The 16880-nt window shown below is 36.6% G+C and overlaps 1 protein-coding gene across 1 annotated transcript in view; it reads left to right on the top strand.

Moving 5' to 3' along the window:
- The window catches only part of CUL5 (cullin 5), a 31598-nt gene that overhangs the window by 4698 nt on the left and 10020 nt on the right, over nucleotides 1-16880 (top strand). Inside the window, exons 2-11 of the mRNA XM_054271684.1 lie at nucleotides 2853-2962; nucleotides 5277-5376; nucleotides 6745-6921; nucleotides 7624-7765; nucleotides 8795-8940; nucleotides 9017-9097; nucleotides 10284-10377; nucleotides 13602-13732; nucleotides 14482-14589; nucleotides 15173-15237. Of these exons, the coding sequence (XP_054127659.1) occupies nucleotides 2853-2962; nucleotides 5277-5376; nucleotides 6745-6921; nucleotides 7624-7765; nucleotides 8795-8940; nucleotides 9017-9097; nucleotides 10284-10377; nucleotides 13602-13732; nucleotides 14482-14589; nucleotides 15173-15237 (1154 nt within the window). The remainder of the gene's footprint in view (nucleotides 1-2852; nucleotides 2963-5276; nucleotides 5377-6744; nucleotides 6922-7623; nucleotides 7766-8794; nucleotides 8941-9016; nucleotides 9098-10283; nucleotides 10378-13601; nucleotides 13733-14481; nucleotides 14590-15172; nucleotides 15238-16880) is intronic.

The raw sequence follows: 16880 nt of genomic DNA on the forward strand, positions 1-16880 counted from the left end.
GGGGTCCTGGTCTGTGCCAAGTTGAACATGAGCCAGCGGTGCCCTGGCAGCCAGGAGGGCCAACCCTGTGCTGGGGGCATCAGGCACAGCATGGCCAGCTGGGCAAGGGAGGGGATTGTCCTGCTCTGCTCTGCTCTGGGGCAGCCTCACCTCCAGTGCTGGGGGCAGTTCTGGGTGCCACAACATAAAAAAGACATAAAACTATGGGAGAGGGTCCAAAGGAGGGCAACAAGGTGGAGAAAGGCCTTGAGGGGAAACCATGTGAGGAGTGGCTGAGGTCACTGGATGTGTTCAGCTTGGAGGAGACTGAGTAGACACATCACTGCAGTCTGCAGCTTCCTTGAGAGGGGTAGAGCAGGGGCAGGCACTGATCTGATCTCTGTGGTGATCAGTGACAGGACCTGAGGGAATGGCCAGAAGCTGTGTCAGGGGAGGTTTAGGTTGGATGTCAGGAAAAGGTTCTTCACCCAGAGGGTGTTTGGGCACTGGAACAGGCTGCCCAGGGAATGGTCACAGCACCAGCCTGGCAGAGTTCAAGAAGCACTAGGACTATGTTCTCTGGCACATGGTGTGATTCTTGAGGATGGTCCTATACAGGAGCAGGAGTTGGACTTTGATGGTCCTTGTGGGTCCCTTCCAACTCAGCTTATCCTATATTTCTGTGAATTGTTTATTGAACTTAACGAATAGTTGAGTAGGATTTTTCATCCATCAATTTTATTTCATCTTCTGCTTAATTAAAGAATAAAGAAGGAAATGTGGAAAAAAATTTACTCCTATGTATAGGAAACAAAGTTTTACACTTCTCTAATGGGATTTCAGGATAAGCTTTAGTTGAGTTCTTTTTAAGTAGGCAGATGTTGGTTACAAGTGGACACAGGATTTTTTTACAACTGAAGTTGAATTTTATTTGTGCTTCTTAGGATTAAGTAGGTAATTGCAGTCTAAATCATATAAACGGTTGTGTTTGCAGTCCTCCTCCCCATGTTTTACACTGAATCTAATTTTATTCACAAAGCTAGACCATTCAGGTTTTATCTTCAGCTGATTTTGGTGAAGGGCAGAATTGCACTTCTCAATAATTGCAGAACAGATTTTTTTATCTGTTCTAAAAAACTTAAGGGGTCTTCTCTGATGTTTCATTCAAAAGGAAAACTTGTAAGGAAGTTGCTTTTACTTTTTTTTATAATGCCTTTTCTGGAACTTCTAACTGTTCAGTAGCTGTTATTTTATGTTCATTATAGTTCCAAGAGGGACTTGGAACAGAAGTATCTGCCAGTAGAAGCTAACAAATTTCAGAGGACTAGCAAAGATTAGAGCAATGCATCAAACATTGGGAAATAATAGTAAAGCTGATTCTATATAGGGGAAGCATTTAGTTGATGATTTTCAAAGATGATGCATTCAAATTTTCTTTTTTTGCACAGGGAAAGAATAGGTAAAACTGTCTCTGAATAGGCAAACAATTTTTTATTTTTTATGTTGAAAGATTTATAGACTTTATCAACAGGGGCTGATTCCATGAAAGCTGTGTTCAGTACCTACCACAATGCTGTGAGGCCTTCAGATGCTGTGGCTCTAAAAATAGTTATTGTGGTGCCTGTTGCATCTTTATACCTTGAAGATGAGGTATCCTTGCTTGAGGACTTGAGGACACCAGCAGATATGGTTGCCAAACTCTGCTTGTTCTGAATACTAAATAACAGATTTAATTGTAAATTTCCATGTAGAAATTAATCAAAGGGAGCTGATTGAGGGAACATGGTGTGCTGCTTGTACTTGTTTATCTGAAGAGATGTTAGTTGCAGAACAGTGCACTTATGAGAATTTAAAGCAGTTAGACTGTGTTAGTTGCTCTATTTGAAGTGAATTGTGTCAAATGTAGTATTTCTAGCCAAGACAATGATCTGTTCAGAAGTAAACAGTGCACTGGAACGTAGCCCTGCAGATAACTGAAGCAGTAGTCTTTCTGCCACAGAACTCTCAATCAGTGTATTCTTTTAATTGAAGGTTTCTCTTTTTAGAATGTGGAGCTTTAAGCAAAGAGAATCACAACATTTGTGGTAGAACAGCTGTTTTTCTCTCAAAGTTGTTGTGTTGTTTGGCTTTTTTAAATAATGGAAGTTAGCCTGGATACTGTGGTGAGATTTTTCAGAATAATCAGAATTATATGGGAGCACTTAATTTCTTTACTTTTCCTCTTAATTTGTATCATAAGTTTGGAAAGTCCACCTGGGATTACAATTTTCATCATGGAGTAAATAATTTTTATCTACACCAGCCGTAGTCTTGGTCTTGTGGCCAGTTAACCCACAGGAACGGAGTCTGCGATGCAGCAGCTCCTGCATTACTCTGCTTCCTTCCTCCCTCTTTGCTGCTGATGCCACTTGCGCAGTGAGAGAAAAAAGGTTCGTGGTAGCATCCACAATACCACTCCTGACTCCTGGCTGCCATTCTGGTCAGGGGAATTTACTCGAGACAGGTTTGCAACTGCCGCCTGACTTCCATCGCAGGTATCTTGGTGGAACAGTGAAGCTGCCCCAAATACCATCCATGTTGTCTGTGCATAACTCCAATAACAGCTGAAGAATGCTTGCTAGAACTTTGCTTGTAGCTAATGCAGTGATTAAATGAAGAAATTAGCAGTTTCTTTGAACCAAATAATAGCTCTGTCACTTCTTAAAATAATACTTATTGTGAAAAGTGTTGTTCAGCTGTGGTAGTGTAGCTTAAATGCTGGTTTATGAGGAACACCTGAGAAAATATTTTTATGTTAACTGTATAAACTGCAATCCTTAAAGACAAAGTAAGATACTGGTTTATTAACATTACTTTTTTGTTGTTTCTTTTAGAATAAAGGTTCACTTCAGTTTGAAGACAAATGGGATTTCATGCGCCCGATCGTTCTGAAACTTCTTCGTCAGGAGTCTGTCACGAAACAGCAATGGTTCGATCTGTTTTCGTAAGTAATTGTTTTGTACCTTGCATCCTTCTGCATGGCAGAAGTGCAGTTACTGAGCTACTCCTGATACACACAGAAGTTATGTGACACACATTGTTTGGAAACACAGAACAAAAATACTAGTTTAAGTTTTATTAAGGGGTAAGTGTGCCAACATCACCCTTAAGAGTGCACAAGTTGAGCTTTGCTTGGATTCAGGTCTTTGCTAATAGGGTGGAGAAAGAAAAGCAGCGCTTTTGACTTCTGTAAACAAGTTTCGTACCTGCCCACAAACTTCTTGTTAGAATTAGAGAGAAAATGTTTACTGCTGTGTCAGTAAATTAATTTAAAGGCAGTTTGCTGAATGTTACATTATTCTGATTTGAATGGCTTTCTTCTAAAATAACTGAAGTAACAGGGTGGTGCAGTTTAACTTGAATTAACAGATTAATTTGAATACTTTTTTACCCTAAGAATGAAATATAAGAGTTTTCAGACAATGTTGGTATTAATGTGCTTTCTATAAACCCTGCCATTTTCTTCCTTCTAAAAAGCAAGAAGCTGCTTTTCCAGAAGCTTAGGTGATAATTTTTTTGTGTGATTTTTGAAAACATGATATGGAAGTGAGTTACAAAAGAAACATCAAAAGTATATCTAAAATAATCTTTGTCTCAATGGAGTTATTTGCCCTCTAATGTAGTCGTAATTCAAATCCACAGACTATTCTTTTGCTTTTTAAAATCTGTCAAAATAGTAGGTTTTTTTTCAAATGCAGTCTTGTGGCACTCTGTCTTTATTGCTCTTTTTGATGGGGACGATGTAGTGACTTTTAACACCCGGTTTAATGCACCTGTCACATTTTTCTGCCAGCCAAGAGGAAAGGTAATCTAACATGTGGTGGGTTTTAATATCTTACAATGCCTCTGCTGTAGTAGTTGCCCGACATGGTATAGTTAAGGTAAAAATTCAGTTCTGAGTCATTGCTTTAATTTTCAATAAGTAGTTCAATAATTCTGCATTGGAATGAAAACTTAATATTTATTGGTTTTTTCTTGTAGCTGAGTTACTGAATAGAACTTAAGTGACTTCATGGCTAAATTAAAGCTATTGAGGTAAAGGATCCCACTTCCCTAGATGTATATTTTTGGACAGTGTTCTTTGTTAAGCGTCTTAATAAAAATGCAAAATCTGTAGGTGTCTTCTACATGCCCTGTGAGTATAATTATCTGGTACTGCTTTTTTTTCACTGCTGTCAGGAAACAATGACATTCTAAATACAGTAACACCTTTTCTGCCTGTGAATGTTGTGTAAGTCTCACCAGTTGAGTTAGACCTCTGAAACCTTGGCCCAGTACCTTTAATCTGTGTCAAAGCAACTTGTGAGTTTTGTCTTTTTGGTTAAACTAAAAAATCTGCTTTTGTATTGAAATAAGTGTATTGATTTAATAGGAACAAAGTAATAGCTTTAGACTATAGGGGTTCTTTTCTGCAGAGATGTGGCCTTGTTACTGAAAGGTGGAAGAAGAAGGAAGAAGAACCAGGGGATTGTAATGAGTCAAAAAAAGGCTTGCTGAGCCATGTTATGTATGACATATGGTTAGGAGTGTAACTTGCTTTATTTAGTCTTCAGTATGGAAAGAATTGGAGTTAAGATACACTTGCTGAGCTGTAAGGTAGGAAAAATTTCATTTGAATGACAATTAAAATTCAGAATTTTGCTTTGCAGTGCTGTTTAGTAACTTTTCTCCAGTAGTGTTTCACTTGAAAATGCTACCACTGCCATGAAAGGTTTGGAGTGATCTTTTTAAACTAATTGAATCATCTTTTAAATCACCTGATCCCTCAGGGTTCAGATTTCTCACGAGGACGGTCTATTGCCTTTGTAGGATTTGTAGCGCTTGGATTTCGAAACTGTCCGGGAAGGCTGCATGTTAATGATAGCATTTTAGAATAGCATGGGCTGAGTAGTAATGCTGTTACTGGCAAGTGATGTCTGTCTTTGTCAAAGAAAAGCTTAAAAATTGTCCTTAATTCAATATGGATTATTGAATAGGTACTGAAAACAGAATTGTCTTACGCATCTCCTTGACCATAGCCTTCTGCTAGATAGGTTGCAGTTACTTGCTTCCAGGACTTCTCTTAAAGCTTCAGTCTTTTCCCCAAACATGCTTTCTCCCATATGTCACTGGGATCTAGTTATGTGTTGTTCAACAACAGCAGGTAATAAGTGTATCAATTTCTTAGACATGTTGAAATCATGACTGTTAAAGTCTCATACATTACAGCATTAAATTTTGAGTAGCTGTTACTAAAAGGTGGATAATTTGTTTTCTAGAGATGTACATGCAGTGTGTTTGTGGGATGATAAAGGTCCAGCAAAAATCCATCAAGCTCTGAAGGAAGACATCCTTGATTTTATTAAACAGGCACAAGCAGTAAGTTATTAATGTTTTATGACTTTTATTCACATTGTTAGAAAAATAGCCAAATAATTCTGACTTTCGTTGGATCTAAATGCATTGCTTTTTTTTTGAAATTTTGTGATGTCCTGGAGATTGTAATTACCCTGCAAATTTCTACTGACAAAAAGAAGACCCTTGAGCGTTTGCCTGGCTCATTGTTTTCTCACAGTGCTTGAAGCTGGGATGGGCAGTGATTTTTATGGTATATTTAAAAAAACCCAAAACACAGCATTATTTTTGTTTATCTAACAATACTTACGGAATTTTCTTCTACTTGAAAACTTCTAAAGGCAGAATTTTTCATAAGTTATTGTCAGAAAAAAAATGTTTATATAGCTTCAGTGCTATTTTGACATGTTCATGGATGGCTTTAAAAGAAGCCATATGTACAGTGTACTACAAATATCAGTGCTATCCACTCAGCAAGCTCAGCTGTCCAGTTTTATGGGCTTCCCTCCAAATGAGTGGCACTGTCAGTAGACTCAAAGGAAGTTCTTGTGTTTGTTACACATACTACAGAAGACATCTTTTGCTATGAGGAATTTAAAAGAGGGAGTTGTGAAATGAAAGAAAATTCTAAAGCATCCTGTGACAGTGGTTTAGAAAAATTCTCTAAACTTTCATTTTATCCTTTAAGTGAAGTGATTTACACCACTAAGGCTTCTCTTCAAGGAAGATAGTTTTTTATAGAGGCTTTTTTAAAACCAGGCATATAAATGTTGTTTTTTAAGTTCCATAGCTTACCTGCTTATATGCATAAATGCTATGCTAAGCTGAGGCCTTTTGATGTGGTTTGTGTTGGCTGTTATTTGATAGACAGGTTTTATTTTTGGCATTATGATAGCCAGTGTACAATGTAGCTAAGTTTTCAGGATTTAATAGAATATAGATGTTAACTATCTGTCTGGGTCTAATGAAAGGTTAGTAGCTCTCATTGAATCAAAACATGTCAGTGTATAGAATATAACACAGTCCTTACAGGTTTATGTTAATTTAATTTTTTTTTTACTATGGTTGTACCAGCACATGCCTTTAGACCAAAGATTTTAATTTTTTACTTGCACATGACTTAAAAAGAGAAAAAGAGGTTAATTTAGAAAATTTGAACTTACTGAGTACTTTTTTACTGCTGTCTTTCTTTGCCCTTTAGAAATGACCCATATGACATGGGTTAATAACTGCTTCAAGAAACCAAATGGCATTTCAATATGTAGACTTCGTTAGTCTGATATATGTGTATATTTGAGTTTTATATGGGGAGTTATTTTCAGCATAAACAGAGCCCATGTTTTGTGCATAAATTGATTTGTAAATTGCCTCCTCTGCTCGCCCCACCTGCAGAGAGTGCTGAGTCACCAGGATGATACAGCTCTGCTCAAAGCCTACATCGTGGAGTGGCGCAAGTTCTTCACCCAGTGCGACATTCTGCCCAAGCCCTTCTGTCAGTTGGAGATCACTCTGATGGGCAAGCAGGGCAGCAACAAGAAGTCCAACGTGGAAGACAGCATTGTTCGAAAGGTGAGTGGGCTGCACTGCCAGAGAGCTTTGTTGCACCAGTCCTCATGTGATGCAGCAGTCACCAAAAATAACAAATCACACAATGGAGTATAAAGGGGCACATTGAATGATGAGGATTTTGATAAGAACCTCCATAACTAATCTTAAAACTTTGCAGTGCATAGATGAGATATGGAGTTTTTTATAAACTACAGACGCATTATGTGCATACTGAACTTTCTTGTTGGATAAATGCAATATAAATCCATCAATCTTTCGCTTCATGTAACTTTGGTGTTAGTTGAGGTTTTAGTTTTGTCTAAGACTATGCCTGCCAAATGGTGAATTATATTTGGGTGTTTGCCTCAAAAGTACCCCTGATATAGCAACTCCTGACACAATGTATTGCAGGAAGGTTACTTGACTGATTATGAAGAACTGTAGAAGTAATAGAGAATTATGGAGTGAATACATGAATTCAAGACTGATCCCCTTAGCTGTCCAGTTACATAAAGTAAATTTAGAATGTGAGCTGAATATGACTTGCTATACAAGTTCAGAGCAAGATCAAGTTCTGACATAGCTGAACTGCTGTGTAGGACCTGAAAGTTACATTATAAATTGCTTGATTTCTGTTTCTGATGTCTTGTACTTTTTTGCACGAACTTAGATCTGTGTGTACCTTTCTAACAGGTTGTTGTTTTTTTTCTTCCTGATATGCAGCTCATGCTAGATACATGGAATGAATCCATATTTTCAAATATAAAAAACAGACTTCAGGACAGTGCAATGAAGCTAGTTCATGCTGAAAGGCTAGGAGAAGCTTTTGACTCCCAGCTCGTTATTGGAGTTCGAGAATCATATGGTACGTATTGTACACACTCACCTGTTGCCTTCTCACTTTATTAAATGAATTTTCTTTCTACAAAGTTGGCAGTTGTGGTGGTAGGGTTGGAATTATCTCAGCATTTTGTATTGATTTTTTTTGTTGTGCTTGTTGATTCATGATACCAATTAATTTTTGTTCATAATCTTTAGCTTCTAAGTAATTTACCTGTGTATCAGTTACTGCAAAATCAATGTTTTCTAAGAGAAGAGTACTTTTTTAGTTTTTGGGGCTGCACATATAACTGTACAACTGTACAACAGCAGTATGTCTGTACTCCTTTATATACTGTTTCTGATTCTTCAGACAGTTTGAAGAAGAAATGCTAAACAGGCTACATTTAAGAGTTTGAGTCTCTCTTTGTTGCAGAACAGATCTGTGTATCTGAAACTTGTGATATTTCACCATTGCCTGCTACTTTCGAAAGCTTTCCAGCCTGTTGAACTAAACTTGTGGCTAATATTCTTTAAGACAGCTTTTTATATAAGTCAAATTCTAACTTTTTTTATAGCATATTCCATTTAATTACTGTTCATTTCTCTGTAACAGTTGAAACTCTCTTTCAAATAGTGCAAAGCACTGCAATAAGCTTACTGTCTCCATTCTTGTAAAACAGGGAAAAAAGTCTAAAATGGAGACATTGTGATTTCAAAGCTTTTTGCTCAGTCAGGTGGAGAGCTTTTCACTTTATTAGGCACTATTCTGAGCTTTTTTATTCCTTCCTTACAATTTTGCTGTTGTATGTGTATTTATGGTTACCAAGTTTGAATGTCTGAAGTGCTGGAACTAAGTATGAAACTTTTTTCCAGTTTGCCGTAGTGGATCTGAATGTTTCTGGGAGCAAAGATTGGCCAAATTTGGTTACCTTTGTGATCAGAGGCCATTTATCAGATCTTTCAGATTGTTCAATGCAACCTTTTAATACAAGTCTCACTCATTGAAATTTGCTTATTATTAGCCACATAAATTTCCAAGACTTGAGAGTAAGTTTGGACTTTCTCTTTGCAGTTAACCTTTGTTCTAATCCTGAAGATAAACTTCAGATATATCGGGATAACTTTGAAAAGGCATATTTGGATTCAACAGAGAGATTTTATAGAACACAGGCTCCTTCTTATTTACAACAAAACGGTGTACAGAATTATATGAAATATGTAAGTAAAAATTCTGTTGTAACTTTGTACTGAATGTGTTAGTACTTAAAATGATTGCTGTTCTACTTTTGCACAGGCAGATGCTAAACTAAAAGAAGAAGAGAAAAGAGCACTACGATATTTAGAAACAAGACGTGAATGTAACTCAGTAGAAGCAGTGAGTATAATGTGTAGAAAAATTGTGTATTTCCTAGTTATATAGTGCTGTAGGTTTTAGTTTTGTGTTACAGTATTATTTGATAGCTCTAAATTGGAACTTTTATTTTGTGTTTACAAATCCTAAATTATTTGTTGCAAAAACATGTATTACTTTCCAATCTGGTAATCTACAATTTCTGTAAATGTTTAAATAGTACATGTAGATCAAAAGCTAAAACTGAAAGGCAGGTTTTTATTCAGATTGGCTTTTGTTCTTTCCTTTTGAGTTAGGTATGGTGGATTTTTCCCTATGGTTAACAGTGGATGAGAATCATGTTTGAAAATGAACTGTCAAATCTGTTTGGCTAACGGTTTCTCTGTGCTCATTTAGAACACCTGAAAGAGTTATTGTTCATTGGAATCAAAAGGAGCAATAGAAATTTCATTAAAGCTGTAATATATTTCCTCTTAGGCTGAAATATGGCCATTTAATATAAAAGATGAGTTTTCTTTTTTTCCTTCCCCTTCTTCCCTCTTCAGCAAGTTTTTTACACAGTTCAGATTCTAGAGGAAGAATGCAGTGAATATGTCATAATTGTCTGTGTTGAAATTAGTTCAGGAAACAGGTTATTTTAAATAAATACCTCTTAAATCTGATCATTTTTTGAAGTGGATCAAAATGTGCTTTACACCTTTTGTTAAGCTGTGAGTCATTCATTTTGCACAGGTATCAATTGTAGCCCATATAAAGAGGCTGACAAAGGAGAGATGGTCCTGACACGTACAGGCAGTTTCTGTTCTAGATCTAATGCCTTGTTCAAGCCATCCAGCCTGGTCCAAATAGGGTATGCTGGTATGAGAACTATTCTTAGCTCTTGGATGTATACTTGGAAATGAAGTAGGGTAGTTACTGTTCCAAAAGTGGTGGCTCCCTTGAGAGAAAAGAGTCGACAGAAATACTAAGCTCCTTAATGGTTTGGAGGAGACTTTGCCACGTTTACTAACCTAAGCATTTTGAAAAAATATGGTTCCTGTATAGGTTCTATTCAAACTGCACATAGTTTTATGAATCAGTGAATGAGTTCATTGTTTTGTAGAACTAGTTGTTGAGAACAGGTTGGTTTTTGTGTCATGGCAAACTGGAGACACATCAGACTTCGGTTCAGGTGGCTGTTTGAGCTAATCCTGTGTTTAATGTATTTCAGCTCATGGAGTGCTGCGTCAATGCCCTGGTGACATCTTTTAAAGAGACTATTTTAGCTGAATGCCAAGGCATGATCAAACGAAATGAAACAGAAAGTAAGTGGAGCTTCAAGAGCAGTGCAGGGTGAACCCTGCATGAACTGCATAAAAATAGATTTGTGTGTAGAGAGATCAAATTACTGTTTTTAATAGATGGTGGTAGTTCTTCATATAAAAATATTATTGCACATGAACAATCCCACAAAAAATTACCATCATTGATTCATATTTTTTCCTATCACTTTTGAAATTGATGTACACAATACTTTAATTTGAATGAGTGAATAGCTCTAATCTTGTTTCAAAGAAAATATTTTGTGCTCTGTTTTCTCTATTTTTTCCTACACTTATTTGCATTATATTGACCAACTCTGGTAAATGCTCCATATGTCTTTACTTTGTCTTTGAGTACTCCAGATACAAGCATTTCCTCTTTGTTTCACTCCACTACCTCTTTGCACCTGGGAAAAAAGTGAAACATCTCTTTATAAAAGATTTTTTTTCTGAAAGGCAGAGAGAAAATTTTCTTGTTCTGATTATTGATGCAGGACCTGTAGGTCAAATGAACAAAATCTTTGCAAGCTGTTCATGGGGGTTTGTGGCCAATATATCAGTGTGAGTATTGAAAGTTAGTTCTGCATGCCTCTTGAAAGTTTTCAGAAGATTTTTTTAACTCTACTGCCAGAATTTGAGAAGTTACTATGATAAAACAAACTAAATATGTCATTAAAATGTTGTAATTCAGGTAGGAAAAATGAAAAAAATAAACCAAACTGAAATCACAGGTTAATTTTTCTTTGAGGTCTTGGTATCCTGCAGCCAGGGAATATTTATTAATGTCTTCAGAGGTTTTCATTTCTATTGAAATAAGAAAACTGTTTTATGACTTAGAATATTACGGAAAATACTCACTTCTAAAGCCAGCATTTAAGAAAATATTTGACCTCAAAACTATGTCATACTGATCTGTTCATCTAGCAGCATGATTTCTGGCAATTGCCCAGAGCTAAATGTAGAAAGCAGTGAAACTTCTTATGAGTATATGTTACAGCCTTTGGGAGAATGCAGGAGGCTTATGTAAACACAGAGCTTCAGAAGGGTTCATCTGCCCAAGGACCTTTCTTTAGAAACCTGTTGAGCTGTTCCCAGAGCCCTCTCTTGTGGCTGTGTCTGTCCTGTGGTTGCAGGGCACTTCTGCTCAGTCTGTAAGAACTGCTTCAAATGCTTCAATGAAGGGTGCAGGTGCAGATGGCTGAAACATAATTAAAGACTGGAGCTATGCATAGGAATGGATACGTCTGATAGTGTCCTCTGCTCTGCTTTGCTTTGCTTACTCATCTGACTTGCTGATATTATCTGCCCCAAAGAGTTCAGTGATGTTTTCTTTCTTAAACAGCACTGACAAAAAAGGGCTGTTTTGGTGGGGATTTTTGGTTATGAGCTGTGCACATACTCTTATTATGTTAAGTAATATTTACATGCTGTGCAAAGACAGGAAGGAATAATATTTTTCAACTAAAATCTATCAGAAATGTCATAGCTTGCAAACACTTCAGAACTGACTTTCTGTGGTTTTGTTTGCTTATAGTACTGGGGAAGTGAGGCCTAAATTTTATTCCTGAAGTGCAACAGAAATGAAAAGTATGCTTGGCTTTCATGAATACAGAATGAAAGCAGACTTAAAGTGCCCCTTCAGCTACTGCATTGTTTTCTTTACTTTTCAGTGTCATAATATATTCTGAGAGAAGTTCCAGTAAAATACTCCTTTTGGTTTTGTTACTTTGAAATCTGTCTTTGAAGAATTTGTAGGTTTTTGGATTCTGCAGTCTTAGGGATGCAACTGGAGTCTTCCTTTGCTACTGATTCTTAAGAGAAACCACTGATTTTTTAAATATTTATGGCATCACTACTGTAGAGAAACAGATGTAGAGCCCTTTAACATATATTTTTGTTTCTCTTTTTCTGCCATCTTTTCCTCCCTCTCACTCTTTTTAAAAGCCTAGATTAAAAGATCCAGTAAAAGTTGAGCTTTTTGGACTTTTTATATGCAAAACAGTGGCATTTGTTATAGCAGATCTAAATTGCACTGAGAATGCCTCCAACTACATTTTTTCTGATTCCTGGAATTCACCCCATTATGAGTTGTCTCTGGTACCATTGCAAGTTCTTACTCAATGTTGTTTGTAGTTTCCATTCTCTAATTTGCTTTGTTGTGTTCTAAAAGGATTTCTTTTCTTCTCTATGCTTTTCTATTTGCTTCTGCAGCAGCTGTTGTGGTGCAGATAATGGTAGCATATTTCATCCTCACTGGTGATGGGATCTTGATGTTTGTTGCTGACAAAAGTAATGCAGAAAAGGAAGCAAAGGCAGGGCCTCTGACTTTTCCACTTTCACAGTAGACATAACATTAAGGAACTAAGTGAATCTATAAATTTTGTTTTCTGACAAAAAAAAAAAGTGTCCATTTATTCTACTTCATGAAGCAAAGTCCTTTGCCAAGCTGAGTTCAATTCTCTGTGGTGTCTTTACAACAACCTGGTGACCTTAATAATCCCAGTGTTCTTTGTGGACAGCTTTGTTAAGATGATTATTGATGTTTCAATATCCTCTTTATTTTTTTAAGCAGTACTGAAATATCTTCGCAAAAAAAGTAGACAAATAAAGCATCACATTTTGAAGTTTTTGTACTGGTAACTTTCCGAAAAACTAAATAAACTCTTTGGGAAGAAGAGTTCAGTGTTTGCATTAGTCAGTTTTGGTTACTTCAGAACTTTGCAAGCTTTTATAAAACAAAGCATTGTAAGTGGTATTGAAACATACACAAAGACAGGTGTGTTTGGCTTTAGTTTAAAATATAAAAATGTCTTGAATCCATACAGTTTCTTGCATAAACTTCTGTAGGCTTCCAAATGAGAGACATTCTTGCCAGGGATTTACAGGCAATGTGTTAGAACCTGGACTTAATCCAAATTGGCATTGGTTTTAGGGGGCCTTATTCAAGCTTGTGATACTATATGCATTTGCATACTATATAAGATACTATATGCATAAGCAAGTATTACATTGCAATAAACATACCTTTTTTTGCCTTCAAAAGAATCTTCTTGTGGGACCAGAATTAGAACAATACTCAAGACATCTTTCCTTTTAAGAGATGAATTGGATTATTCATTCTTCATGTATTTAATGTTCCACTTGAGACATGTCTAGGAGAAATACAGTATATTTGGGTTTTATAGATGTCTTTGACTGGTGGCTTCATTGGTATTTGTATCTTTCAGAGTTGCATTTAATGTTTTCACTGATGGATAAAGTTCCAAATGGCATAGAGCCTATGCTGAAGGATTTGGAAGAACATATTGTTAGTGCTGGACTTGCAGACATGGTAGCAGCTGCTGAAACTATTACTACTGTAAGTGTATTGGGTTTTAGTAAAATAACAACATGAAAACAACTTTCCAGAAGTTAAATATTCTCTATTTTTGGGACAAATGCATGAATGGAAATAATTTTTAAGATTTGTGTTTAGAGGTCCAATTTTGGTCCACTGGAAGTTTTAAATGTCTTTAGGATAACTTTTTATTTTTTGTTTTCAGTGGTGGCTTTAAAAAGCGAATTTAATTTGCAGACAAGTTATAAATTAAGTGCATGGGTTGTTTATACAATACAATTATGCTAGAATCTTAATTTAAAAAGCCTAATCAATTTTCCCAGAATTACAACTTCTTGATGAAATTTGACATTTGCTTTCAATCTAAGAGTGGCTGTTCAGTGTGGAAATTATAAGGGTTTTTCCTCCACTGTACTTTTTCAGCTTTTTATCATCTTTTTTTCCATAGGGTCTAGGAGGCCTAGATGGCTGCAGCAGTTAGGATGTGGCATTTGTCTTTTATTGATCCTTGAAAACATCTTTTAAAATAAAACGTTACTGTATAGTATTAGAAAGTTAGGGTTTTTAATTTTTTTTTCTATATTTGAAATACTATCCTGAAAGTCTGTGTTTAAGCCTACATGCTTCAATCCAGAGACTGAAGATAAAATATAAATTCACAGTATGCAGGTTTTTTAGGGAACAGTATTTTTTCAGATTAGGAAATCACGTGTATGCTCACCCTGAATTTTGTGGAGCCTTGGTTTTTTATTTGATTTTTGCCTCTCTAGGATTCTGAGAAGTATGTAGAGCAATTGCTCACGCTATTTAATCGGTTTAGCAAGTTGGTTAAAGAAGCTTTTCAAGATGATCCAAGATTTCTTACTGCCAGAGATAAGGTATGTGTTTCTGCTGGTCTTTTGTTCACTATAAGACTTGTTGCAGTTTGTGTTAGGATGTCTCCAAAACCCTTGTGTGCATTCACTGTTAAATTTAGAAGCTGCTATTACTCTATTAAATGTGCAGACTAAAATATTGATGAAACTTACTACCAACTTAGGAGCATTCAATTTCTGTTACAGCTGCAGAAAGTTGCATATCTTCAGCTTTGTAATGGTGTAGAGCACATTAGAAGATGACCTTTGTATTGAGAACCATGATGTCTGATTCAGCAGTAATTTGTGTTTGGAATTTACTTTGTATTTGTGTCATGACTTCAGATGTGCAACCTGCTCCATGTAATCCCTTGCTAAGTTGTTGTTTAAAGGAAACTAGTATGTTAGTGGAAAAGAGGAAAACATCAGTTTATTGGGAAATTGAGTCATAGAATTTGAACTCTCCAACTGAAAATAGAATCTGCAAACTTTAGGCTAATAAAAAAATTTGAATTAATTCCATGTTACAGTAGTGTAAAAAGAGAGAAAACCTTTGCAATTCATATCAGAAATGGAGTGAAGCACCAATAATCTAATTATTTTTCAGGCATACAAAGCAGTTGTGAATGATGCTACAATATTTAAACTTGAATTGCCATTGAAGCAAAAGGGGTAAGCTGTGTAAACTTTATGTGAATCAAGGTTTTTAAAATGTCTCTTCAAAAAGCAATGCTGTGTTTAAAAGGGCTTTGTGTTATTTGCATTATGGAATTTCAGATTGGTTATTGACCTCTGGTAAGACTCTCTTTGTGTGGAAGCGGATCAGTGAATAGCAGCCTGGTTCAACTTAAATTTATTTGTAGTATTTGGGGATCTGTTCTTTTACATCATGAGTCAGTTTGTTAGCTGAAGTTCATAATGGTTTCCTGGATTATTAATTTCAAAAACCTCAGCTGTATAACTCTGCCACAACTTCAGCAAAGGTCCTGGGGAAAAATGAGGCAGTAATCTTGGGAATAACTGTGGCGGATTAAGGTGTAACCATCCACAAGCTGTTTTCCACCTCCTCTCGTGCCAGTTGTGAGTGTGACCTGTCCAGCTGTTGCATTTTTGTTTCAGTGCAGGATTAACCAGGTTAGTTTAAACAACTTCCAGTAGATTAGGCAGACCTGCGTGACTCAAGAAGAAGGACCATGCTTACAGAGCCTGCTCTGCTAACTCAGCCAAGAGAAGGTAGCAGTCAGTTATTGATTGTTAACACTTACCGTGTGATGTGCCACTTGAGTAGGAACTTGTGTTTATTTAGGTGCTTGGGATGGCTTATATATAGTTTGTCATCTGATTTACTATGGAAACAAAGCTTTTGTAGCTGGGCTGCCAGCTTCCCTTTCCAATTGGTTTTAGTTAGGGGTGGATGGTTATAAATATCTGTCCAGCGTCTTGGTTCATGTTCTGGGTTTGGTTTTGGATAATGGCAAGCCAGAATAGGTATTAGTCTTTCTCCTTGTATTTATTGGAGGAATGCTGTCACAAAAGACTAGATCCCTGCTTTGTATACTTTGCATAGATGTAGGTAAGGTAGAGGAGTTTCTTAGATATCTTCTAATAGTTTCCTCTCAGACCATCCCAATTGATACCTCGTTCAAACTGTTTCACTCCTAAAGTGAACCCAGCCTAGTGGTTTCTTAGAAACCACTGTAATTGTGATGATCTTCTGTTCAGCATTCTTCTTCCCAAGCCCTTCGAAGTTGTCTAGATATGCAGCCTGGTTTGAGCAAAATGAAACTTCACCTTGCTTAGTCTTCTGTAACAGCCAAAAGACTTGTGATCTGCTTGTACTTCAAATGGTCTTTAAGAGGGCAGAAGACATTAGCCTGCAAGCTGCTTCATGAATTTGAAAAAAGGACAAGTTGTCTGAAGAGTGTTAGCTGTGTCTATACTAATTGAGGAGAGGCTGAAATAATGAGCAAGAAAAATGGATTCTTGAGCTTGCTGTGGGCCCTTAAGTAGCAGTCAGGTTGGTGCCATCTGACTCTAGGAATAGGGATTGGTCTTTGCCATTTGGTTTTATTCACCAGTCTAGAGACAGGTTTGGAGCATGACCTGTGCTTGATGAATTTTGAAGAACCACAATCTGTCTATTGTGGCATCTTGTTCAACTTTAGTCTGCATTTAATCTCCTAGCTGTTAGTCCATCCTTTATAGCTGTGATGAAATAACTTTATCCTGTTACTAAGTGTTAGATGGGTTGAGTCTGTGCAGTCTGTGAAGTGTGGTGCAGGAGGCTGTTCTTGAGAACTCATTACAGCATACTG

The sequence above is a fragment of the Melozone crissalis genome, unplaced genomic scaffold (assembly GCF_028551555.1).
Source record: "Melozone crissalis strain CALT ecotype California unplaced genomic scaffold, PUWL_Pcris_2 ptg000013l_1, whole genome shotgun sequence".
NCBI lineage: Eukaryota > Metazoa > Chordata > Aves > Passeriformes > Passerellidae > Melozone > Melozone crissalis.